The sequence below is a fragment of the Sus scrofa genome, chromosome 11 (assembly GCF_000003025.6).
Source record: "Sus scrofa isolate TJ Tabasco breed Duroc chromosome 11, Sscrofa11.1, whole genome shotgun sequence".
Lineage (NCBI taxonomy): Eukaryota > Metazoa > Chordata > Mammalia > Artiodactyla > Suidae > Sus > Sus scrofa.
In genome coordinates, this window is record NC_010453.5 from 76,087,207 (window position 1) to 76,113,359 (window position 26,153).

At 44.7% G+C, this 26,153-nt stretch overlaps 1 protein-coding gene across 1 annotated transcript in view; it reads left to right on the plus strand.

Moving 5' to 3' along the window:
- MYO16 (myosin XVI) overlaps positions 1-26,153 on the plus strand; it is a 532,176-nt gene that overhangs the window by 347,424 nt on the left and 158,599 nt on the right. Inside the window, 1 exon segment of the mRNA XM_021065905.1 lies at positions 11,288-11,360. Coding sequence (XP_020921564.1) covers positions 11,288-11,360 — 73 coding nt within the window.

A 26,153-nucleotide genomic window follows, 5' to 3' on the forward strand; every position in this document is an offset into this window, starting at 1 on the left:
TCAACCCCCGGATAACCTGTCCTGCTCAGTAGCGTTAACCAAATCTGTATTTATTGTGCTCCTCTGTGCCTGTCCTTGGCGCCTCGTGGCAGTCCTGCCAGGATAAATAATGCCGCAGGGCTTCGGAAACGAGAGCAGGATGTCCCCTTCTGGCTCTCGGTGACCCTGTCTCTCCCTGAAGAAAACACCAGGAGGAAAATGTCAGGGCTGCCGTTTAAATGTTGTTTGCATCTTTCGAAGAGAATTCTCTCATTGCGCGCATGGGCGTTTCAACTAGAGGACCTTTTTAGTTTTGTCACCTCCACGTGTTGAACTTCTCTGCAGACAACCTGATTCAGAAACCAGGTTTCCAAACGGGCCGTCTTTGCGTGCGCAGATGTGGTCCGTGGTGGAGGCACGAACCGGGCTGTGAGCGGGGCGGTGCTGGGGTCCCTGCTGACACTGGGGTGAGGAAGGACCTCCTGTCCCCCCCCAGATAATGAATCGGGAGGTCAGAGAGGTCAAGTGGCCCGAGTCGCAGAGCCAGGATGTTGTGGAATGAAGTGTGAACCCGACCCTGGCAGACTCGAAACCTGAGGTTTTCCAAAAGCATCTCCCTCATTGAATCGGTCAGAAGACTGATTTGAAAAAGCACCCTTGGAAAGCTAAACTTTAAAAATGAACCTTTTGAACAATAAATGATTTAACCTCCCCCCGTAACATTTCTGTGTGTGGATATGTCCCAGAGGGTAAGGCTCGTCTCTGCTCTTGCTTTGTTTTTGTTTGTCTTTTGAGGGGGCCACAGGTGCGGCACATGGAAGTTCCTAGGCTCGGGGTCGACTTGGAGATGAAGCTGCCAGCCTAAGTCACAGCTACAGCAATGCCAGATCCGGGTCGCATCTGTGACCTACACTGCAGCTCATGGCAATGCTGGCTTCTTAACCCACGGAGCGAGACGAGGGATCAAACCGCATCCTTATGGATACTAGTTGGGTTCGTAACCTGCTGAGCCACAGTGGGACTCCCTGGTCTGTTTTTCATCTGGGTCTGTAGCACCCCTCCAAGTGCTTTGCAAAATGAGGTGCTTAGTACACAACCATTCAAAAGGTGAGTGAGCTAATAAATAAATTAGTCAGAAGCCACTCTCAAGGGGAGTGGTGTTGGCAGGTTGCAAAAATGGATTTTTTTCTCTGCCTCTGAGCCTGTCTAATTCAAACCTTGACACTTCTCAAGAGGTTAAGTCTGGTTTCTTGCCCTTTGGATTTGAGCTTCCCTGTGGCACGCTCTAGCTGAGAGAGTACAGGACAAAGGTTGGTGTGCGGTCCTGAGGCCTTGCAGGAGTCACCCAAATCCCTGTCATCGCCAGGCATGCAAGCCGGGCTCTCCTGCAGAAGGCGAGACATGCTGTTAGCTGGCCAAGAGCCAGCCACACCCAAAGCATCTGGAGGAGGTTGTCCTAGACTCACCAAGCCCCAACCAGGCCACCCACTCGATCAGGCAAAGGGGCTTGAGAACCCTAATAAGTGCTTCAGGTCTTTAGTCACTGGATTTGGGGTGGTTGGTTAGTCAGAAATATTCACTTGCTGCAAGTCACTCTAATTAATTTAACTTTCATAGCTGCTGCTTTGAAGCACAAATTGTGAGTCTGTACGTTGGTGGGTGATTGATTGAAGGCAGCTCTCCATTTCCGAGGCATTTGAAGGGTTCTGCCATGATTCCCATCCCAGGGTTTTCAGACCCTCTTCTCCGTCATCTTCTGGGGCCAGTGAAATCACAAACCTTTGGCTAATAAGAACGTACGACTCTCAAAACTTACTATCAAGTTGCAAAGCTCTCCAGAGGGGCTCTTTAAAATCTGAAGGAGCAGGAACCTCATAAAAAGGGGGGTTTCACTCCAAGAGAATTTTTATGAAGGTAGAAAAGAAACCCTATTCAGAAGAGCGTGATGATTTTGTCACGGATGTGTATACAGCACATCGACAGGTTCTGTACCTTAAATTGACGCAACATCGCATGTAATTATATCTCAGTATAGCTGGTGAAAAAAGAAAAGCGTGATAAGTTAAAAAATGAGACGGCGCTTTTTCACTGTAGCTAGAGGTGTGAAATGTTGTGTAGATCTCATATTTTGGATATGTGCTTGTATGTTGAAATACATGGTAATTAATTTATGAATGTAGTAATTTTATCTTCTAGCTGGGTTTTAATTTTTTAAAAGGGTAGTAAAAATAAGAGATCTGGCTTTCTCTTCTGAGGCTGACACTTAACATTCATGAAATCTTTAGTAAGACATTTATGTCTGGTGAATCGTAATTTTCTCAACCTCCACGGCTGTGATGAACACAGCACTTGCCTACAAATGGTGGCTGGGCTTATCTCTCTGGCTTGGTTTCTGCTTCCAAGACCTGTGAGTCTCTGAGTGCTGGTTGGCGATGCTGGAAGAGGTCAGACTCGTCCAAGTACCTGGTGGCTCCCTGCTTTTGGCCACCGCGGGTAAACTCTGGGTTGGCCCCTCTGAGCCAAATGATGCAAAAATGCATCCGATTCAATGGCTCCTTGAGTCTTAGTAGAACTGGCAGTACCTCTGTTAATAGGTGATGTTTAAAGCTGTCGATCAGACCACACCTGCGAATCCTCACAACCACGCCTAGGTCTGTTCACCTAGAAAACACCCAGTGGCTTCTGCCTGACAAGCCCACGCTCCAGAGAAGATCTGGAACTCCACAAAGAGTCTGGGTCCGGCCGGTGTGGCAGCCCCGTACGCAGGCATTTGCGGCAATACCTGGCTGGCTTTCTTTGCAGAATCGCACCTGCCTGCCAGCACGTGCCCCCACCCCCCACCGCTGACCCTCCCCTTCCCCGTTTATTTGGGACGTTCACACGTAGCAAGTGGGAACTTCCGTCCCCCTTATTAGTCATCATCCCTCTTTGAAGATCAGAGAAAACTGCAGATGAAATACCTCAATGGCTTCTGGGAACTGTTCCTGCGAACCTTGCAGAATTACCCACCTGCTGGGATTCTGCCTTGCCTTCCTCTCCAGACCACCTCATCCAGCTTTATCCACGCTGAGTTTACATCTCTCCTGAGCAACGCTTGCCTGACCTTGGCCATGTGGCCTAACTCACAGTCTCCCCTGTGAACCTCAGGCTGGTCCAAAGCCAAAATGGGCCCTGCAAATACACCTGCAGCGCTGATGCTCCTTTCAAGCCGATCCTCTCTTCGATGCCCCTGGATCCTCTGGAGCAGATGCATGGACCTCCCTAGCATCCTGGGTGCACCTGACCGAGTCCTGAATTTTGGTGCAGGGTGTCCGTTCCCCGTTACCTCCCAGCCGACACAGACCAGAGGGAAAAGAGACGCAGCTTCTTGAGATGAGGCTGACATAGACATTTCCTGGAAAAGACACAGCTATAGAATTCCCACATTCATATACGTTTTTATTTGCACAGTTGCCCAAAGGTGGTTAGAAGGCAGAGATACAGGATCCTAGGTTAGAGGCATGTGCTATAACCACACATGTTACTGGGGGGACTTAGACTAATAGAATCGGTTCCTGACTTTGAGACAGTGAGGATACGGCACAGGTCAGCTGCAGCAGAGTTGATTTCGTGTCATTGTTTTTTTTCTTCTTTGAAAAGCCTGCAGGCGTTGGTTGATGGCTCCTGGAAGGACCTCCACTCCCCCTCCTTACAGCCGCATATGTCAATAACGGGGACCCTGCCTCTAGCCTCTCTCTCCGTTATCCAGAGAATTGATGGAACACAAGAATTGACTTCTCTTTATTTTTGTTAGAGGGACTAAAGGCGCTGATCTGAAGGCATCCCCAAGAGATACGCCTCTGCTTTCAGGGGACAAGATAGTCCGCAGACATGGGAAGAGGTTAGATGCAAATCTTAGACACAACGGACAGCAAAAACGGGATAAATACTGTTGTGATTCTGGTCAGCTGCTGAGGAATGTGGTTCCATCTCTTCCTGACCTCTGAGCCACTCAAACATCTTGTTGGTCATTTTCTTCCCTACTCATGTCTTTATTTTAATAAATGAATGAGTCTTGGAAGTTCCTCTAGTGGCTCAGCAGGTTAAGAAGCCAACTAGTATCCATGAGGCATCAGTCACAGACACGGTCGGATCCCACATGGCTGTGGCTGTGGTGTAGGTTGGAAGCTGCAGCTCCAATCTGACCCCTAGCCTGGGAACCTCCAAATGCTGCAGGTGCAGCCTTAAAAAGCAAATAAATAAATAGGTCTTGAACCTCTCCTAGAAGCCAAGTCCAGCCATGAGAAGGGTCACTGTTCTCACATCATGTCAGGCTGGACATTTCCAAAGTAAACATGCATTTCACTGTTTTTATTTAACGAATAGTCTACCCACTTCTCTCTGGCCCTCTGCATAGCCTTGATCCTGGTGAGCAGGCCTTTTTTGTTTTCTTTTTTTACCGCTTTGTTGAGGTGTAGCACAGCTAAGTGCCCACATTCTGTACAGAGTTCAGAGGATTTTACACATGCAACTTGGCATGCCACCCCAGGCAGAGTGACAGGTGGGACCTCCTCACGCACTGCTTGGCGTCTGCCTTCCTTTGGTGAATGTTATGCCTGTGAGATGCATCTACAGGGTTGCGTGCATCCGTGACTCTTTCTTATTTGATTTCCCAGTGGTATTGCTCTGTAAAAGCACGCTTGGACCTAAAACCAGTTAGTTAGGTATTCACCCGTTGAAGGGCACTTGGGTTGTCTCTAGTTTGGATGATACAGATTTAAAAAAAGCCGTGCATATTCCCGTGCATGGCTTTTCGGGGACACAGACCCTCAGCCCCCGGTCACCTGCCGGCACAGGGATTTCTGGGTCATTCAACAGACATGTATTTAGCTTTAGTAAATGAAGCCAAACCGTGCTCCAGATTTCAGATTCAAGCGACACCAGCAGCAGCATGTGCGGGTTCCAGGTATTCCACATAGATGGCATTCGGTTTTACTCTGGATTTTTCTCATCATGGTAACGATTCATATGTCTGACAGTTCTTCCTAACGCTAGTTTTAATAACTGCAGAATCCCTTGAGTAGCGGTCATGCCGTAATGAGGTCTGCTGTTGTTCCCAGATGGGGGTGGTTGCCGCCTAGGAAGGCGAGAGTCCACATACACTCAGTATCGTTTGTGGTTTGGGAGAAGGCAGTTGTGCGGTAGATCGAGTCTTATTTCTGAAGATGCTCTTGGTAACAAAATCTATACATAGGTCACTGTTTTAAATACAGTTTAGAGAATTGGGTTGTGATGATCACTGTACAGCTATAAATGTAATCAATTCATTGAGTAATGTGAAAAAATAAATACAGCTTGGAGTGAATAAGGACCTAGGTTTATTAAAAGTAGTGAGTTTTGGAGTTCCCTGGTGGCGCAGTGGGTTAAGGATCCAGCGTTGTCACTGCTGTGGTACAGGTTCAGTCCCTGGCCCCTGAACTTCCGTGTGCCTTGGGCGAAGCCGGAAAAAAAAAAGCCTTCGTATTAATGCTCCTCCGCTGGGAGTTGTTGCTTTCACGGGTAAATGGTGTAAATGATCTTTTATCGTCTGTGCTCTCCTTACCCCAGGGAGCTCTCCATCCTGCTCCCTCGTAGGTAAGAATTAGCCTTGTTTACAGGACCTGCAATTGGTCGTAGCTTTATGCAACACTTCATCAATAATCATTAGCTCTGGTTGTCACCCTCATCCTGGGACTTTCGTTGTATCCTGGCTAATAAGCGATGTTTCATTTCAAGGGTTCTCCAGGTTTTCATCTCCTAACTCTGTTTCTGGTTGGGAAGAAGTGCAGAGAGAAGGGGTTAAGAGCAGCCTCGGGTGCGGGGTGTCCATGGGTGGATGGAGGCAGAGGGCTGCCTGGGTAACCACCAGCCCCACCCATCAATCACCCAGCTTCCCGTTAAACTCATCAGCAACTGCAAGCTTCTCTAATTTCTGATGTGTGTTCGGAAAATAATAAGCAAACTTCTTCTCTAATTGCTGATGGGTGTTCAGAAAATAAGCCTTCAGAAAATGATAAGCCTTCTGTGAAGAATAAAAGGTGGGAGCTTCCAAAAAGATATGCAATCCCACAGTCACGTCCGCATCCCAGAGACCCTTCCAGATTCAGATACGCCATGGGAGGGGCAAACAAGCAAAACGTGTTCTCACTCAATCCTTGGGCATCTTGGTGGTGGAGTTGGCGAACATCACAGCCCAACTTCTCCAGGGGCTCCAGGTCCCTCTGCTCCCCAGGGCGGTGCGTCCCGGCAGCTAGGTTGTTCAAATCTGGATGCTTTCCTATTTCATCCTTACCCCATCTGGCATCTGAGGCATCAGTCATCAGCCAAAGAGGCTGATTCAGCTCGGGCTCAGTCTGAGGATTTTGTGCCAGGCAGGGTTCAACTCTTCCCTAAAGGGGCTGAATACTTCGGTAACTCGCTAGTTCATCTCCTGGCCTGGGGAGGATTGAAGACAACATCTGATTTCTGCAAACCTCTCTGCCCACATAAAACTAGTTCATCCCTGCTTCAAAGCGGACACTCTCTTTCTTGCTTTTTCCTTTTGGTAAAGCTTTACTGACACAGAGTTGACGTACGATGTCGCATCATTTCTGCTCTCCAGCAAAGTGTTTCCCTTGTACGTATACACACAGCCACTCTCTTCCAGATCCTCTTCTCACATAGGTGGTCGCAAACATTCTCTTTGATTCAGACTTTCCCCTGCTCATACGCACAGGCCTGGAAGGCAAGTCAAAAGCAGACAGATGCCTTGGCATTTAATATTTTGTCTGATATAAAAGGGGGTGTGCTTTACTCTGATGAGCCCATGCGACTTAGTTTTGTTGACTGTCAGGAAAACCCTCAGGAGATTTCCGGCACCAAACCGGACTAAAAGGGACCATCTCATTAACGTGTTAATTGTGCCTGAAGGACAGAATCCTGGTTCCTTGGCTCACCTCTGTCTGCTCCCCCTGCTAGAAACAGGCTGTTGAGTGAAAAGCTTGTATGATCAGAAGCCAGCTATCAGTGAGGGAAATGAGGGGACCGCTGGCTGGCACACACAGTGGGCATTTCGCTGGCTGTAATCTCTTGCCACCCTCCTGTCAAGCTTGCTATTGCAATAACAGTCGCATATTTCATTCAATGGTAAATGATGGAATAGATTTTTGAAAAAAAATTGTATTATAAAACACATTATATCTGTCAGTAGTTGCAAATCTTTAAAATGCATGAAGCCTGCATTCAGTCTTTTCCTGACAGTGGTTTTTCCTTTCTTCCCATTTTTTTAAACATCATTTTTATTTTGTCACTAAATATAATTTGGATGCCAGTATGTATGAAACGTGAAAAAAATAATTCAAAAGGACTGGTCTTTCACCCAAGATATGCCACTCTAAGTTACTGATGAATAATTTACCTCCCCAAATCTGGACTAGAACCTTTTAACATATTTTGCTCGCCCGCGCGCGGCTGGGCAGCCTCAGCCTGTTTCCCGTGCTGGTCCCCACAAAGCCGCCGTCCTCATGAGAAGGGGAAGATGTGAGTTACGTCCCGCCACTCAGACCTGCCATCCTTCCCCTACTTCTGTCCACACTGAAGGGTGTCATCTAGGGCCACCGCTGCCACGGCAGCCGGGGACCAGGCAGGGGAAGTGGATCTGGGAGCCTGAGAGGGAGGTCCTGGTACAAGCCGGCAGCAGCATCTGTGCTTAGGACCAGCTCGTGGCCTTTAGGAAGCTCCTCTGATCTCTCCTGACCTCCGGGTCCCTGGGGCCCCTCCTGTGCCTGGAGAACCTGCCACTTGCCTCTGCTGTCTCTGCTGGGCTCCGCTGGCGCCCCTCTGCCCTGGAGGCCGTGGTGGTCCTCCATCCCCCACTCAGAAAGTATCCAGCAAGCGCTTACTCATGGATCTTTTATTTTTTTATTTTAATTAATTAATTAATTAATTATTCTTTATGAATAACGAAATGGGGCATGTGGAAGTGCCCAGGCTAGGGGTTGAATCGGAGCTGTAGCTGCCGGCCTACCCCACAGCCACAGCAAGGCGGGATCTGAGTCGTGTCCGCGACCTACACCACAGCTCACGGCGACGCAGGACCCTTAACCCACCAGGTGAAGCCAGGGATCAGGCTACTAGTGGGGTTGGTGAACTGCTGAGCCACAAAAGGGATGCCACGGATCTTTTAAATGAAGGCTAGAGAGCATTGTAATACCCACTATGGATATTTTAAAAATTAAGAAATCCCCTCTAAGTCTCCCATTCAGACCGTTCCTAGGCCCTCTTCTCAGGCTGACTTGCTTTTTCTGGGTCTTCTGCATTTGGAATCGGGGTTGTTCTTTACGCAGTACTTTCATAATGATTTCTCTTGACTTGACAGCTTCACTCAGTCCATCCATCCTAGGATGCCTGCGGTTTAATTAATTTGTCTTCAGTGTGGGATATTTGTTATTTGTCTTTGTTTTACTATAATTAGGGTAAAACAATGAACATCATTTTTCCTAAGTCTTTTAACTGCGTTTCTTCTTCCTTTTTGGCTGCATCTGTGGCATATGGAAGCTCCTGGGCCAGGGATCGAACCCGAGCCTCAGCAGTGACCGAAGCCACTGCAGTGACAACACTGGATCTTTAACCTGCTGTGTCACAAGAAAACTCCTTCAGTTGCATTTCTGATAATTGTCTTAATATGTAGATTCCTGCATCTGTAAATACTGCTTCAACTGACATGAATATTTCACAGTTTTATGCCACCTAAGCAAATTGTTTTTAAGAAAGCCCAGCAATTTCAACTGCCAACAAAAGTGTATAGGAGTACCTTTCTCATTGTAATTTTAAAGTTTTATTTCTTTTGCTATTTGAATGGGACCGACTTTTTTTTTTTTTTTTTTTTTTTGTCTTTTTGGTGCCACACCTGCGGCATATGGCGGTTCCCAGACTCGGGGTTGAGGCAGAGCTGTGGCCGCTGGCCTGGACCACAGCCACAGCAATGCCAGATCCTTAACCCACTGAACAAGGCAGGGATCAAACCTGCATCCTCCTGGATGCTAGTCAGATTCATTTCCACTGAGCTGTGATAGGAACTCCCCGAGACTGACATTTTGATAAGCCTATTAGCCATTTATATTTTTTCTATTAGCCATCCTGTTTATTTCTATAGCAAGTTTAAACAACTATTTTTCAAGGCATCTTCCAGTAGTTGGAGACACACTGTACCAGTTCTTACCCTAGAACTTTCTTTATGCCACTTCTAGTTGTAACAAATATCCAGTGGATCAATATGAGTTGTTACCTTAGGTTTATAGATGATGCAACTTCAGCTCACCCCATATAAGCAACTTGCCCAAAGTTATCCAACTAAAAAGTGTGTGAGTCAGGATTCCTACCCAAAACAACGAGCTTTATTTACCCTTAAGCTCCTACAAGAGAAGTGATGCAGTTCGTTACGTGAAACACACACACACACACACACCCCAAAGCAGCGGATCATCCTAAACTTCGGTGCCATGGTTACCGTAAAGTGAACGGTATCCCCAGGGACGCTCTGTGCACATTATAAAGATGGTGGTATGGACGGAGCTGTGGATGGATTGAAGGCTGATGTGTGACCGGACACTCGGTCCATGCTTGGAGGAAAATCTATGGAAATGCATGAGACCATGTGTTCTAAACTAATACTTACCGCTAACAGAATTTAATTGTACTTATAACATTTACCCTGCAAGCGAATTTCATATTTGCGTCATCCTACTTTAGAATATTTTCTTTTGATGTTACCCAGAACTGAAAGCAGGAAAAAAGGATCACCTTTGTTTCCTGTTCTGACACTTGACTCCCTAATCCATGAAGAGTTTGCTGGGGCACACAGCGTGAGGTGCAAAGCTAACTCTGCTTTTCTAAAACACTACCTCCGTTCCCTGCAGACATCCACTGAGTGGCTCTTCCCTTCCCTGCCCGACTTACACTCCTATTTATGCCCCTTCTTATTTATGGAGCTCGGTTTGTTCCCTCTACACAAGCACTCTTAGAGACAGGATGTCACAGAATCGTTACTTTACTTTTTTTTAAAGGAAAAGAATGGTCATTGTAGTGACATTATAGCCCTTAAAGTATTAGGATTACATCCTGATTGTGAAAAGAAAATGCAGGCACTAAAAGGGAGTTGCAAGGACTCCTATGGTTCTGCCCTTTGGACAAATCGAGTTGCGTGGAAACAACAGCAAAACGTTTGCCCCAGCAAGGAGCGTGGTATTGAACCATACGCAGAGCCATGAGGAGGAATTATCCCTTCCCTAGCAGGAAATGCCCGCCAGTGGTCTTCCTGCTGACAGCAGGGGTGGGGTGACCAGCCTTCCAGAATCACCAGGGCCTTTCCGAGAAGCACCTCGCTCACACTCCCCTGTGCTGTTCCCCGTGTCCCCACAGCATTGGGTTGCCAGGGTCCCTGGGTCACGTGAGGTCTCCTGGTTCCGACACCCATCCATGGTGTGACCGTCCTAGACCGTGGCAAGTGCCAAGGGTGATACGTACATGCAAAAAACAAGTCGTTACTGAGCTCTCTTTCCGTCTTCCCTCGAAAGTCATCATCTTCATTGTTCTGCTTCATTTATAAGAACTCCTTTCGGAAAATCGTTGGAATCCCTGCTGTGGCACAGTGGGCTGAACATCTGACTCCAGGGGCTCGGGTCTCTGGGGAGCCTGCAGGTTCGATCTGTGGCCTGGCGTAGCTCACAGCTGCAGCTCAGATTCCATCCCTGGCCCAGGAATTTCCATATGCCGAGGGTGTGGCCATAATAAAACAACACAAAACTCTGTTAGGAAAATCGTAATCTCATGTTAGGAATGGCTCAGCCTGACCTACCTAAGAACATGCACATGGCATGATTAACGGTGATGTAACTTGTTATCATGCTCATGTGTGATGGAGAAATTGCTTGACTCCTTGCTGCTGTGGTTTTAGTAAGATACAGGTTTTAGCGGGTGAGACCCACTGAACAGGTGGGCTTAAGTTCCTGCAAAGAAAGCAAGTCTGTGGAAAGAGACCGTTTCAGGGACGCAAATGTGACCATCCACATAGCGTTACATGTGACATTCGAAATCAGTGCGTTCTCGTTCATGTGTCTGTGTTTGAATCAAAGCATTAGAAGAATGTGCTTCTCTTCCTAGTCTTCAGTTTTTCACCAAACTCTAAGATAATCACGGGGATGTTTTTTACTTCGAGTTGTCAGTGGCAGGTGGCGTGGCCAGATGTCTGAGACCGGAAGTAGCGGCGGGCAGGGTAAGGGACACCTGCTCACTCCTTCCTCTTCTGTTTCAGCTTGCACACTTGGGATATTGGAATATTGGACATCTTTGGCTTTGAAGAATTTCAAAAGAATGAATTTGAACAAGTAAGTGTGTTTCTTTGGAAATTTTGTTCACTTGAATGTTTTTTTTCCCAACAAGTTACCTCTTCTTATTTTATAGACTATTCAAATTATTTCTTGCAAATGCGTAATTAAAATAAGTGCTCCGCCATTCTGTTTAAATGGTTCATTGACACAGTCGTTGTTTTATGTGGTCTTGTAAACTGGCACGATCTTTTTAAAAAAAAAAATAGAAGCACTTTTTTAAAAAAGGTAATGTTAGGTGAAGACCAGAGTTGTGCTTATGAAATGCTATTTCAACTAGGTCAGAGACACAAGGGCATCTCTGTTTGAAGTCAGGGCACAGACTGACTTCAGAAACTCCAGCCAAAAATCAGAATGGAAAGACTCTCTCACGCTAAGTGCTCTTAGATTCTACTTTATGTGACACATACATATGACTATGGCCAACTCGTAAAAATAGATTGAAGAGGCACCGATTCTTTTTAATCCATTTACAACTCAGGGTACCAGACAATCACAGGATTCTTCAGGCATCTTACTAGTACTGTATGAATAGTTTACTCAAATTAAGTATACCTAAAAATTAAGAGTAGAAATAGAATTTGCTTTAGCGGAGTTCGTCCGAGGCACGGCGGGTTAAGGATTCAGCATTGCTGCAGCTGTGGCACAGGTCGTAGCTGTGGCTTGGATGCAGTCCCTGGCCCAGGAACTTCCATATGCTGTGGATGGGGCCCCCCCACCCCAGAAAATTGCTTTAGCAAGCGGGGAAGGAAAAAATAAACCTGCCCAAAGGTAGAAGTGGACAGATAGAAAACCATGCTGCATTCTATTACGTGAAGAATTCAGGTATGCAGTGTTGGAGTTGGTTAGTGACACCGGATAAGGAATTAAACAGAATGAGCTTGAAACCCAACTCTGTGACTCTTACTAGCAGCACTGCCTTGGCCAAGATGAAGAATCTGGAATGAGCTTTAGTGTCCTTATCTGTAAAGTCAAGATGACAGTAGACTTACGGAGCCGGAGACTAAACACGAGGACGGCCATAGGGGTTCTGGGGTCGCCTTCCAGCTCCCTGGACCTGGGTAAGACCTGGTGGGTGGTGACTGTTACCGCTTAAGTGAGTTCACCTGAAAACATTTTCAAAGTCTTCCTTTTTTTTTTTTTATTTCAAAAAAGGTGGCGCAGCATCATGTGCGTAGATGCTAAATCATGTTGACTCACTTAATCCAGGGTGAATCGTCACGAATCATTTCTCTGCAGAACTTTACAGAAAGTCTAGTATGAAAGAAGCCCAAGGAGGCCAGAAATTTCTTCTCCCCATATGCTTTTGCATCCATGGGTGAATGGGGAAAGGGGGACTCCATGGCTTGATTTATTTGTGGCTTATTATTTTAAAAAAATTGTGATAAACATCAGGAAGAGAGCAATCCACAGCGTGACCGGTAGGTTGTCCAATGGCAAATGCAGGTCCGTGGGCTGCCTCTAAGGATGGATTCCTCACAGCAGGTGTTTGAATGTTGAGTCCTTATCATTCTGTCTTAGACGACAGGCAGGCTTTTGTGTCTCTAATGAGCCTCATGGTTTCTCCACCTCTTGGCGAGCAGCCTGCACAAATCACAGGTGGAGTGGTGTCTTGTTTAGCCCTCCACCAAGGCCGGGCTCCCAGCCACCTGCTCCACACCCAGACTCAAGTATTTATCAAGCCTGTGCTGGCCAGCTGAAATGTGCAAAATATTTATGTTATCTTGTTAAAACTTGTTTATTGACCATAGTTACATATATTCCTTATTATTCCTTCTTGCTCTTAAGTATTTTAATTATATATTTTAGAATATGTTCATGGCCTGAGGTTTTTATATAACAGGGAAGGGCATTTTTTTCTCAAATCTAAAGAACAAGTCGCTGTTATATAAGAAAAGCTAGTTTTTTGTTTTGTTTTGTTTTGTTTTGTTTTGTTTTTTTAAGAGCTGCATCTGCAGCATATAGAAGTTCCTGGAGCTGCAGCTGCCATCCTACGCCATGGCCACAGCAACGCCAGATCTGAGCACATCTGCCATCTACACTGAAGCTCATGGCAACACTGGATGCTTAACCCACTGATCGAGGCCAGGAATGGAACCTGCATCCTCATGGATACTTGTCGGGTTTTTGACCTGCTGAGCCACAACAGAAACTCCCAAAAGTTAGATTCAGATACTTCTGCGTAGCAACTCAAGACCGATTTTTAGGCTCAAATTACAAAAACAAGAAATATTTGAAAAGAGGTACCTTTGCCTGGCAGGTACCACGCAGGTTTATCAGGCTTAATTATTGCGCTCCATCGTACTAAGGGGCCATTTTGAATAATGCAGTTATTTTCTTGGTGATGAATCCAAATTTCATCTTACAGTGGATTTAGCAAACTCCTACGTTTGCCTGTGACCTTTCTGAGGTTTGACCGATATGCTCTAGATTCTTAAGTTGCTCATAGCATGTGAACCGCATTATTCCTTATTCCACTGAAAACTTGCAGAAAAATGCTCAGCAGATCAATATTACATTCGGAGTCAAACCCCGAAGAATATTGGTGCATTTATGAGTATCTGTTCTCTTCTCTTTTGAGCTTCTTGACCCAAAGCTCAACTTCGGGTTCTTGATCTAGAACTCCCACAGGGCTGCAGTTGTATCTGGTGCTGCATTTCGTATATAATACGAGCTTAACAAATGTCTTTCCATTGAAATTTGAAGAGTGAGCTCCCAAGGAGGAAACTTTCATAGTGGGTTTGCTAGTGGTTCTTCTTACTCAGGAGTAAATGTGTGTATTTTTTGACAACTGTCCATCCATAAGTGACATCCATAAATGACATATACTTAGGACAGGGACCATTTGGGGAGATACTAAAAAGCAGCCCCAAACATCGGCATCTCCAGCTTCCGTCTCTCTCAAGGAGCTCTCCAAGGGTAGATGGATGCCTGTGATACTTTAAATGGGAATTTGTTGAAGCTAATAGGAAATGTTAGTCCTGATTTCTTTGCCTTGATTAAAGTCAGAGCGTTTACATATTATTTTACATATTATAAAAAATTATATTATAAAAACACAGTTTTAGAGTTAAAAATGTTATATATATAATGTGTAAAACAACAGTAGTTTGATGCTTCATTGGAAAGGTGCACTAAATTATCTGAGTTCCAGAGTCCACTCCAGGGGGCTCCATATCAACCTAACTAAATAATTACATCATTGTCTGCCCCTCTCTGTCATGTAATACTTATGCCTCATGACTTCTCACTTCTCTATTTATGTACCTAGCACTATGAAAATGTCTCCTAATGGAAGAGCCTCTCTCCAAGTTTATGACATTTAATGATCAGAAGGATAATAACCAGAGTTCCTGTTGTGGCTCAGTGGGATTGGTGGTGTCTCTGCAGCACCAGGACGCAGGTTTGATTCCCAGCCTGGAATGGTGGGTTAAAGTATCTGGTATTGTCGCACCTGCTTTTTGGTTCTGATCCCTGGCCTGGGAACGCCATGTGCCTTGGGGCAGCAGAGAAAGGAGAAAAAAAAAAGGAAGAAAGATAATAACCAAGACAAAAATGCCCTTGAACAGTTCAGTGCCTGTGATGTTAGAAAAGCAAAAGCAATTCCAGGCACAGTGAGGAAGGGACAGGCAAAAATTTTTAGTTCCAGAGATGATTAAAGTTTAGAAACCTGAAAAGAATAAATGAAAACATTACCACAAACAATAAGAGAATTTGACACAAGTAGCAAGTGGTAAATCAACATACAAAGCAAAAGACCTTGATATATTCTTAAAATAATTTATCAGAAGACATAGGGGAGGAGTTCCCACTATGGCAAAGTGGGTTAAGGCTTCAACTGTAGCAGCTTGTGTTGCTGCAGAGGTGCAGGTTTGATCCCCAGCCTGGTGCAGTGGGTTAAAGGATCTGGTGGTGTTGCAGCTGCAATGTAGGTCATAGCTGTGGCTTAGATTCAATCCCTGGCCCAAGAACTTCCATATGCTGCAGGTGTGGCCATTAAAAAAATTTGTAAGTAGCCCAAGTGAAGGAATCTATAATATACTCCTGAAAGTTGCACAATCGCACTTAAAAAATGGAAAGGCATACTGCAGTCTTAGAAAGGCTTGATATTGTAAAGATCCAGATCCTAAGTTAATTTATAAATATAATTTGATGCAGTCCCACGACAAATAAATAATGAGTGACAGATGTAGAGCAAGTAAATTGTCCAGCTCCTAGCAAGTAATGAATCTGTGCAGTGAGTATCGATCCCTGCTAACTTTACAAGAGGGGCGAACACATGCACCGGACGCACAGCAAGTGTTGTTGCCAAGAAAGAAACAAAGGAAGGAAAGATGGGGGAGGTGGGAAGGAGAAGGAAGAAAAGTAGAAAACCGGAATATAATGACATTTCTTCATGTAACAACTAGTTAACCGAAACCAAGAACAGAGGAACCAGATAAACTAAACTATGGGGCTGCGTTCCGCAAACAGGGCTGATGACCTGAGACTCTGAGAAACAGGACAAACGATTTCTTCAGCGTATAAAATGCAAGGATAACAATGTAAAGGAACGAGATGACTTGGAGATTGAAATAGATCTAACACTCACACACACATATATATACCAGTTAAATATATGGACAGTATGTGGATCCTGATTTGCATATAGTGTGAAAAAGTATGAGTTAATTAGTGTAATATGGACTCTAGATGTTCAACAAAATTTAAGAATTACCCCTGCTAGAAATTATGTGTGATAAAGGTACTGCATTGTGGTTTGTTTGTTTTTTTTTTTTCCTTTTTTTTTTTTTTTTTTAGAGCTGCACCCTCAGCATATGGAGGTTCCCAGGCTAGGGGTCTAATCAGAGCTACAGCTGCCGGCCTACACCACAGCCACAGCAGATCCGAGCCAAGTCTTCGACATACACCACAGCTCATGGCAGTGCCGGATCCTTAACCCGCTGAGTGAGGCCAGGGATTGAACCCTCAACCTCATGGTTCCTAGTCGGATTTGTTTCCACTGCGCCACAGCGGGAACTCCCCTTGTGCGTTTTTTTTTTTTTTTTTTTTTTAATTCCTTATAGCTTAGAGAATTACCCTAAAATATTCGCCTGTTAAGTGATACAATGTCTGAGAATGGCTTCAAATGAATCTAATTTGAGGGTGATGTGGAAGTGGACAAAGCAGGATGGGCCATGAGGTGGCAATTGTTGATAGTTGTTGAAGCTGGTTGATGGGGTTTATATTATCCTCTTCACTGTCGAATATGTTTAAAATTTTCATAACATACAGGTACACCTCGGAGATACCGCAGGTTCAGCTTCAGACCGCAGCAATAAAGGGAATATGCCAATAAAGCTAGTCACATGCATTTTTTGGTTTCCTAGTGCATATAAAAGTTATATTTATACTATCCTGTAGCCTGCTAAGTGTGCAATTGCATTATGTCTAAGAAAACAATATACACCCCTTAATTATAAGTACTTTCTTGCTAAAAATGCTCATCATCAGCTGAGTCTCTAGCAAGTCTCAGTAGTCACACAGAAGACCACAAGTCACCCTCACCAACGTAGTAAGTGTAAGAAAGTGAGAAATACTGCAGGAATTATCCCAGTGTGACACAGAGACAAACTTGTGGGGTGGACAAATGCTGCTGTAACCATGGTGTTGAGACATTTGCTTGACAAGGGTGCCTCCGAAACTTTGATTTGTAAAAAGCACGATAAGCCAAAGCCCAATCCAATGAGATATGCCTGTGCTAGTTAAATAAGCAGGAAATCTTTGCACCTATATAAATATTATTTTAATAAATGCTAGACTGTGTCATCTCCCAACGATTGTGTTGTCAGGATCTGCAGGCTACAGCTCTTCATGAAAGGCATAAAGAACATAGGAGTGGGAACTAATGATTTAACCTTCAGTAAATTCCCTGCTTTCCCGCTAGACACATAACACGCAGCTACATATGATGAAAGCCTTGAAGCTATAGAGTCTGGTAAAATTGCATATCAGCACTTTGCTCTAAGAATACAGAGGATTTGGGAGGAGAACACATTTGCTCAAAGTAAAAGCTTTTGTTGCAGAAAGTAAAATTATAATATGTGACCTATCTTCAAGGGAGACTTCACCTAAGCTGATTTTAGAAGAGTTTTCAAGGATATGAAACATTTCCCGGCTTACAGATTCTCTTCTAAAGAGTGAGATTTAGGAATTCCCATTGTGGCGCAGTCGTTAATGAATCTGACTAGGAACCGTGAGCTTACAGGTTCGATCCCCGGCCTTGCTCAGTGGGTTAAGGATCCAGTGTTGCCGTGGGCTGTGGTGTAGGTCACAGACAAGGCTTGGATCCTGTGTTGCTGCGGCTCTGGTGTAGGCCGGTGGCTACAGCTCCAATTAGACTCCTAGCCTGGGAACCTCCATATGCCACGGGAGCGGCCCTAGGAAAAGGCAAAAAGACAAAGAATAAAATAAAAAAATAAAATAAAATAAAGAGTGAGATTTACTGGAAAGTCCGGAGGAACAATAACTCAGTCAGGCTTGGGCTAAGTGTGCAGAGTCTAGAAGAAGTCAGATGCCTTGACTTCTAAAGTTTTAGGAAATGAGATTCTATAGTTTGTCAACCTCAACCTCAAAAAATACCATAAAACCCTTAGTTGTGCAATCACTATCCTAGATATGATACAAAGATGAATCAGGTTAGATATTAATGACCATCCTTTGAACCCACACCAGGTTCTCTGCATGCACATGTTTCCATTTTACAGATGGGAAAAACGGAGAGTGTTATGCGCGCTCTCTCTCTCTCTTTTAAAGGATCGCACCAGCGGCACATAGAAGTTCCCAGGCGAGGGGTGGAATCAGAGCTACAGCTGCCGGCCTTCGACACGGCCACTGCAACTTGGGATTGGAGCCACGTCTGCGACCTACACCAGAGCTCACAGCAACGCCGGATCGGGTCCCCGACCCACGGAGCGAGGCCAGGGATCGAGCCCATGTCCTTATGGTTGCTGGTCAGATTCACTTCCACTGAGCCACAAAGGGAACTGCCTTGTCTCTGCTCTTTACAAAAGTGTGTTTTATTGGTACCCAGAAGGATCTATTTTTTCTGGCTCATTTGCATCAGGGTACCCTGTGGTTCATTCATTCCACAGTATTTGTCTGCCTACCAAGTTCCAGACCCTGTATCAGATCTTATGCTGTGGCAGGTAGGGTGCAGACGCGTTGCAGAAGGACCAGTTCTGAAGGGCATATGTCATGGTAGAAGGACTGCGAAAACCTTGAGGAAAAGGCTGCTATTTTCATCCCAAGTATGGCAGGTCCCATGAAATTTTAATCATAATGCATATTCTGATAACTATTAGGTATCAATGCGATCTGTTTACCGCTCAATGAATTGATCTACGCATATAAGAAATGTTTTATTGTTTCACATTTAGCTTCCCAATACATTAAATATGTAACTCCATCTTAAAACATTTTCTGCTCTACAATATTGAGTTTTCTAAGTTCTTTTCAGAAATTCACCCAGCTAATGATAACACAGTTTAAGAAAATTGTGAATCAGGAAAAACATTTTTACATGGTCGAGCCCTAGTATAGTGCTCCTCAGGTTTCTATATAAAATAAATAGTAATCAAGTAATGAGACACCATTTAATGTATTTCGTATAATAGTGTCAGATTCTGTTTTAAAAACAGTGTGGTTAGAGGTCTCCAGGTCAACAATTTTGAAAACATTTTTTTGAGAAAATTTAAAAAATGGAGCAGAAGCAATTTTGAGCATGTAAACTGTGCGTTTGATGACATTTTTCCTCAAAAACTTTAAAAGTATGACCATTTTTGAGCTAAGGAAACGGAGGCTCAGATAATTTAAGTAACTCAGGGAAGATGACACAGAACCATGGTCTGATTCTAGAACAGACGACCTGCTTATTTCCAGTTTCAGAGTTTCTTTGAGAATTAGACTGAAAGATTTATTATTAGTGTACATTTTCTAAACCTTAATTGCTGCCCTTCATGAATATATTTCTGTATTTTTCTTAGGACACAATATTACTTATTCTATTAAACAAAAAACCATAGGCTTTTAATACCTTTTATGTGCCATGGTTTTTTTCCATGGTGGAGTTTTTCACCATATCTGTGAATAAATAAGTTAGAGGAGTAGCTGCGTCTTCTTCCTTGCAAAATGAAGGCAGACCTCATTTTATTGTTTTGCTTTATTGCGCTGCAGAGACATTGCATTTTTTGCAAATTAAAGGTTTCATTGAGGAAGTCTGGTGGCGCCTTTTTTCTAAAGGGCATTTGCCCACTTCATGTCTTTTGGTCATGTTTTAGTAATTCTCACAATAGTTCAAACATTTTCATTATTACTGCATTTTTATGCTGATGCATTGTCAGCTATCTTTGATGTTACTTCTGTCACTTGCTGAAGGTTCAGATAATGGTTAGCATTGTTTAGCAATGTTTTTAAATGAAGGTATTTACAGTTTTTAGACATAATGCTATTGCACACTTAATAGACTATAGGAGAGTGTAAACAGAACTTTTATATGCACTGGGAAACTAAAAAAATGCATGTGACTAGCTGTTTTTTTATTTTTTTAAATAGCCACGTTTGTAGCATATGGAAGTTCCTGGGCCAGGGATTGAATCCAAGCTGCAGCTGCAACCTTCGCCGTAGTTGTGGCAATGCCAGATCCTTTAACCCGCTGCACCAGCCCGGGGATCAAAGCCAAGCTTCTACAGTCACCTGAGCCGTAGTCAGGTCCTTAACCCATCGTACCCTAGTGGGAACTCCATGCATGTGACTGGCTTTATTGCCCATATTGTCTTTATTGCTGTCTCTGGAACCAAACCTGCGAAATCGCTGAGGGGTGTTTAAAAGGAAGTGTTACAGACTGTGATAGGGAGAATTAACGGATTTAAAAACATATATCAGGTCCCTTTAGAGATGAGTGAATGGAATTCTTTTAATGACACCCAACCAGGAAGATGCTCAGCTCAGTGGAGGCTGTGCAGAGGCAAAGCCCCCAATGTGCTGACCAGGAATGTGGTTCCATTTCGTTTCCTGCTAATAATCAATTACAGTGCAGTTTCTGGAGCCTCTGCTGGAAATCAGATGCTTGTCTTATAGGATCGCTAGCTTCCACAGCAACCTTCTTGGACTGCTAAGGGGCATCCCAGAAGCCTGTCCCGGTCCACGTGGAATCCGGATGCGTGTCTACCTGGTCCCCAAATAGCTATGCTCTTTGTGCTGTTCGCTTTCTTTCTTTGACGCTTTAGAACCACTGCTCTGACATCTGTTATTTTTTCGGGATCTCCAAGCTTTGCATGTAATCCTGGGTAATGACAACTATTTGAAAAAGACAGTTATTTCAGTGGAATTTGTATTTTCCAATCTAATGTTGGCAGATTGTTATACAGACTAGGGCAAGGAAATCAGTCCATAGGTTTATTGTTGGCTGACCCCTTCAGCCAGTCTCTCAAATCCCCAAATAGTGGTTATTTATGTTAAAGGATATCATAGGTGTGAAATAAACTCATTAAAATACTGGATTTATTTTGCAAATCTATGTTGCACTGAGCGACAGAATCCCTAAAGCTTGTGCCATAGGAATTCCCGTCTGGCTCAGTGGTTAACAAGCCCAGCTCGTATCCATGAGGATGCTGGTTCGATCCCTGGCCTTGCTTAGTGGGTTAAGGACCAACGTTGCCGTGAGCTGGTGTAGGTCCCAGACACAGCTTGGATCCTGCTTTGCTGTGGCTGTGGTGTAGGCTGGCGGCTACAGCTCCAATTCGACCCCTAACCTGGGAACCTCCATATGCCGCGGGTGCGGCTCTAAAAGACAAAAAAAAAAAAGAAAAAAAAGTGCTGTGTAGAGAGAAGGTGTGAACTTGATTATCTTGGAGTTCCTGCCGTGGTGCAGGGGGTTAAGAATCCAACTGCAACAGAGGTTCAGGTTCGATCCCTGGCCCCGCCCAGGGAGTTAAGGATCTGGCATTGCCCCAGCTGCAGGATAGGTTGCAGCTGTGGCTCGAATTTGATCCTTGGTCTGGGCACTTCCATATGCCATAAAAATTAAAAAAAATAAAAATATCATTATGCTCGTGCAGTGACTGCCAGCTCTGTTTGCTTAAAACCTATTGCACGGAGTTTGATTTAAACATCTGAAAGAGAAAGCAGAGGAGACCAGGGTGTTTGGCCCCTTTAAGAAACAGCCATCTACCAAAAAGGGGCAGCAAGTGGAAAGGAGGCGAACAAAGAGAGATGCAGGTCCCTGCAGCGCCTGGCCTGGAATTCGGGCTCAGGCTCCTGGCAAGGACCCCAGCAGCGAGGCAGCCCAGCCCCTTGCTCTCACTGAGCATCGGGCTCCTCTGTTTATTGAGTAACGTCAGCCTGTTGGCAGAGGTGGCCAAGTGGAGACCCTTCCCCAAACAGGGCCAGAGAGAAGAAAGGCTTTACCGTGACAGGATCTCAAAGAAGGCAAAATGAACCACAGAATTTTAAGCTAAAGCAGGTCAGAGAGATAATATTCTCTCATCACCTCCCCGGCACCTGCTGTTTTCTAGAGAGGCTGCTGAAATCAGGAATGATTGCTTGACCGGGGAAAGTGCGCGCCGCGGTCATTCTTGGAAAAAGTGAGTCGGAGCCTCCCAGCGCCCCTGGCACAGCAAAGGCCCTGAGGAGTCCTGCAGAGAAGGCTTAGCTTAGATCAATACCTCCCCGAAAGGCGGCTGTTTCCTTGCGCTTTACACAACAATGATGGACATCTCAGACAATTCCCGTTCTCCAAGCGTATTTGAGAAATGCTGAGTACCTGACATCACTCCTGGCTTCTCTGCACCTTTCATGGCATCATTCTCTGCTATAAAAATGGGTGAGCAGCCATTTGGTCCTGCCCCAAACCTCCACAGGATGTTCAGTCCACACCGAAAGGTCCTTGCAATTTGGTCCTATTCAGAGCATATTTGGTCTGTGCCAAACGGACCTTTTTGGACAGGACCGAGCATCAAGGACTTTTTGGCATGGGCTGAAGTGTAGCGGATATTTTGGACAGGAACACATGTCTCCTTAAGGCAGAACTGCGTGGTGTGTACGTCGTCATTAATATATCTATTCACACACACACGTGTATATATGTGTGTGTGTGTGTGTATAATTTGTTGGGGAAATCAGTTAATGGAATGTGTGTGCCACCATCTCTCTCATGTGCTCCATCAGGTCTGCATGTTAGAATCACCTGGAAGGCTTTTAAAATACATCAGTGCCTGGACTGCACTCTCATTTAATTGGTTTGGGGTCAGGGCCCAGACAGCAGCCTTTTGAAAAAGCTCCTGGCTCTTTCCAGCGATCAGCAGCATTTTGAATCCTTGTCTAACGCCCGGGGCTCTGCCTTCCATTGGCGTCAGCTTTAATTAATCGCTCCCTTAATTCTGTGATGCATATTTGTCATGCTTTATTATTTTTTTTTTGCTTCAGATAAATTTCACTGAGTAATAAAAATCAAGGGAGAACAGTTGGTGAGAATTTACTCAAGAAATTAAGTTTGTCATTAATACAAATGATAGGCCATCTGGATAAGCAATGATGTTCTGTTACTAAAGAGGTTTTTTTTCCAAGGGTGCGTGATTTTTATCAAACTGCACAGCGATGGCACTTCATGTACAAAGCCTGTATTTTCATCAGAGAAGGGTGTGTGCTGATTGAACTACCCTTAGTGATTGTTCATCGTCATTCATGGATACTTACCTCGTACCCACATCCACATCCACACGGAGGAAGGTCTGGGGTTTAATAAAACTCAAGCACAATTCTTTTTATTTTTATTTTTTTGTCTTTTTCTTGCTATTTCTTGGGCCGCTCCCGCGGCATATGGAGGTTCCCAGGCTAGGGGTTGAATCGGAGCTGTAGCCACCGGCCTACGCCAGAGCCACAGCAACGTGGGATCCGAGCCGCGTCTGCAACCTACACCACAGCTCACGGCAACGCCGGATCGTTAACCCACTGAGCAAGGGCAGGGACCGAACCCGCAACCTCATGCCTCCTAGTCAGATTCGTTAATCACTGCGCCACGACGGGAACTCCACACAATTCTTTTAGAAAATTATTTTAACTTAGACTGTAGTTAATTTACAATGTTGTGCCAATACCTGCCGTTCAGCAAGGTGACCCAGTCATGCAAATACATCCGTTGTACATATGTGCACGCGTTTCGGTTCCTTGTCTTCTGTTCTCTTCCATCCTGGTCTCTCGGAAGAGACTGGAAAGAGTTCCCTGTGCTGCACGGTAGGACCTCCTTGCTTATCCATTCTAAAAGTAGTATAATTTGTATCAACTAATCCCAAACTCCCGTAGGTCCCCCTCCCCCGCCCGTGCAATGTTGGTGGATGGAGTTAGAAAGTAAAAGTGAGGATTGTTTTGCACTGAAGTCAGAGACATCCTTAGTCATTGATGCAGATTTGTGCTTCTGGATACGTAAACTCACCTAGCTGTGCAAATGCTTCCTTCTGTCTTTCCTCTAAGTGTGTTAAACACACAGCCGCATCTGCACACACAGCAGAGACAGCTCAGTGAAAGTAAATCAAGAGGATGCCGGTTCTTGTGATAATTTCGGTCACCGTCTGGTGGCTGGGGTAAGCTTTGCTCCTCGCCAGCGAGGTCTCATCCCCTGGGCTGCCTTTCCTGGCAGTTCTGAAGTTCATGATCTCACACTGCTCTTCTCTCTTGAGTTCAAAGGGTGAGTGCTCTGAACAGTTGAGAATAGGAAAAAGAAACGTGTTTTGGCAAAAAAGTTCGGTGCCTGCATTACTTCAAAACGAGGTTGAAAAACATTCTGCTTCAAACTCCACGTGCTCCTTGTGACTTCTCTTAATGCCCACGCAGCATCGCTCACCTCTGTTAGAAAGACAGGTACAGATTCAGTTTCAGGAGGCACCACTGTAATAAAAGCTACAAATCAAAAATCACTTGGCAGGCCTCTCAGTTTTACACATCCATCTGGAGGGTTTTGGGTTTTTTATTTTGTCTCTCTAGGGCCGCACCCGTGGCATGTGGAGGGTCCCAGACGAGTGGTCCAATCAAAGCTGCAGCTGCCGGCCTCCACCACAGCCACAGCAACACCAAATCCGAGCTGCATCTACAGCCTACACCATAGCTCAGAGCAACACCAGATCCTTAACCCACTGAGCGAGGCCAGGGATCGAACCTGTTTCCTCATGGATGCTAGTCAGATTCGTTTCCACTGAGCCACGACAGGAATCCCTGGAGTTTTCCTGGAGATTTTAACAAATCACCTTATTCCCTGCAGAATGCACAGAACACAATGCACAAGGAAAGGCTCAGACATGCTGTAAAGATCACCCGCCTTACTGAGTGTCACTCAGAAATGGTAAAGCTGGAGTTCCTGCTGTGCTGTAACAGGATCTGCAGTCTCTGCAGCACCAGGATACAAGTTCGATTCCTGACCCAGCACAGTGGGTTAAAAGATGTGGCTTTGCAGCATGTTCGCAACTGCAGCTCGGATCTGATCCCTGGCCCAGGAACGCTATATGCCACGGGGTGGCCAAAAAAGAAAAGAAGAAGCTGTGTGTTTTAAATAATTGTGTGACTCATTTTGACCCGCAGAGCAATCAGCTGAGCTGCTCTATTCAGAAGCACAAGCCAGGGAATTCCTGCTGTGGCTCAGCAGTTAACAAACCCATCTAGCATCCATGAGGACACAAGGATCCCTGGCCTCGCTCAGTGGGTTAAGGATCCGGCGTTGCCATGAGCTGTGTGTAGGTTGCAGACGCAGCAGCTTGGGTCCCAAGTTGCTGTGGCCGTGGTGCAGGCTGGCAGCTGCAGCTCTGATTCGACCCCTAGCCTAGGAACCTCCATATGCCAGGGGTGCGGCCCTTAAGAAAAAAAAGAAGAAGCAGCACAAGAAAAATCTTTTTTTGTTGTTATTATGCAAATTTTGAGAGACCACCTTAAGAATTTCCTCTCTGGGGGGGAAAAAAGTTAAAAAAAAAAAAAAAAAAAGGCCTGGAAACCCTTTCCCAGTGCTGCTGACACACTTGGTATAGCATTCTTACAAACACAGTGGATCAAATGAGAGAGGCCACCATTCAGGTCAATAAAATATTCAGAAATAAAACCAATTTAAATATCTATTTTTATTACAAAAAATTAAATATCTATTTTTATTACAAAAATATCTATTTTTATTGCAACATTACAGCATGGTGTACATACAGAGATGGTCAGCTACAAACAGCCAGGATGTCATCAGATTGTCATCAAAAGTCATTTTAGGAACACAGTGCTGCAGTCCTTTCAGACTCTGCAGAATGATCAGAGGATTAAATGAAATATGGATGAGACACATCCACATCTAAGTATTTTCAATCAGGGAATTGCAAAATGTGGGGAAAAGAAGTGTCATGGAAAGTGGGTATTTCTCCTCCCGTGGAGAACCCGCCTTGGATGGTTTTATTTCAGAATCCTTTATCACACCTCTTTTTATTTTTCACATGGTAACAGACATCACGTTATTTTTCATGGCTTCTGCATTTATTTTTTGAATCATTTATTTCCCAAAGTGTATCACATTTATCTGCACCTTTCATAACTACTTTTAAATCAATCTGCTGCCATAGAGGATCTATTCGTGCTTTGTCAATGACTCAGTGCATATTTTAGTATCAAAAGTTTGAAAAATTACAATTGTGTATATCATCTAATCAAAGGGAATCTTTCCCACTGGTTTAATTCCATAATGGAGTCCTTTAATTTCTGTACATTTACTGGAAATATTTCTCTCCAAATTTA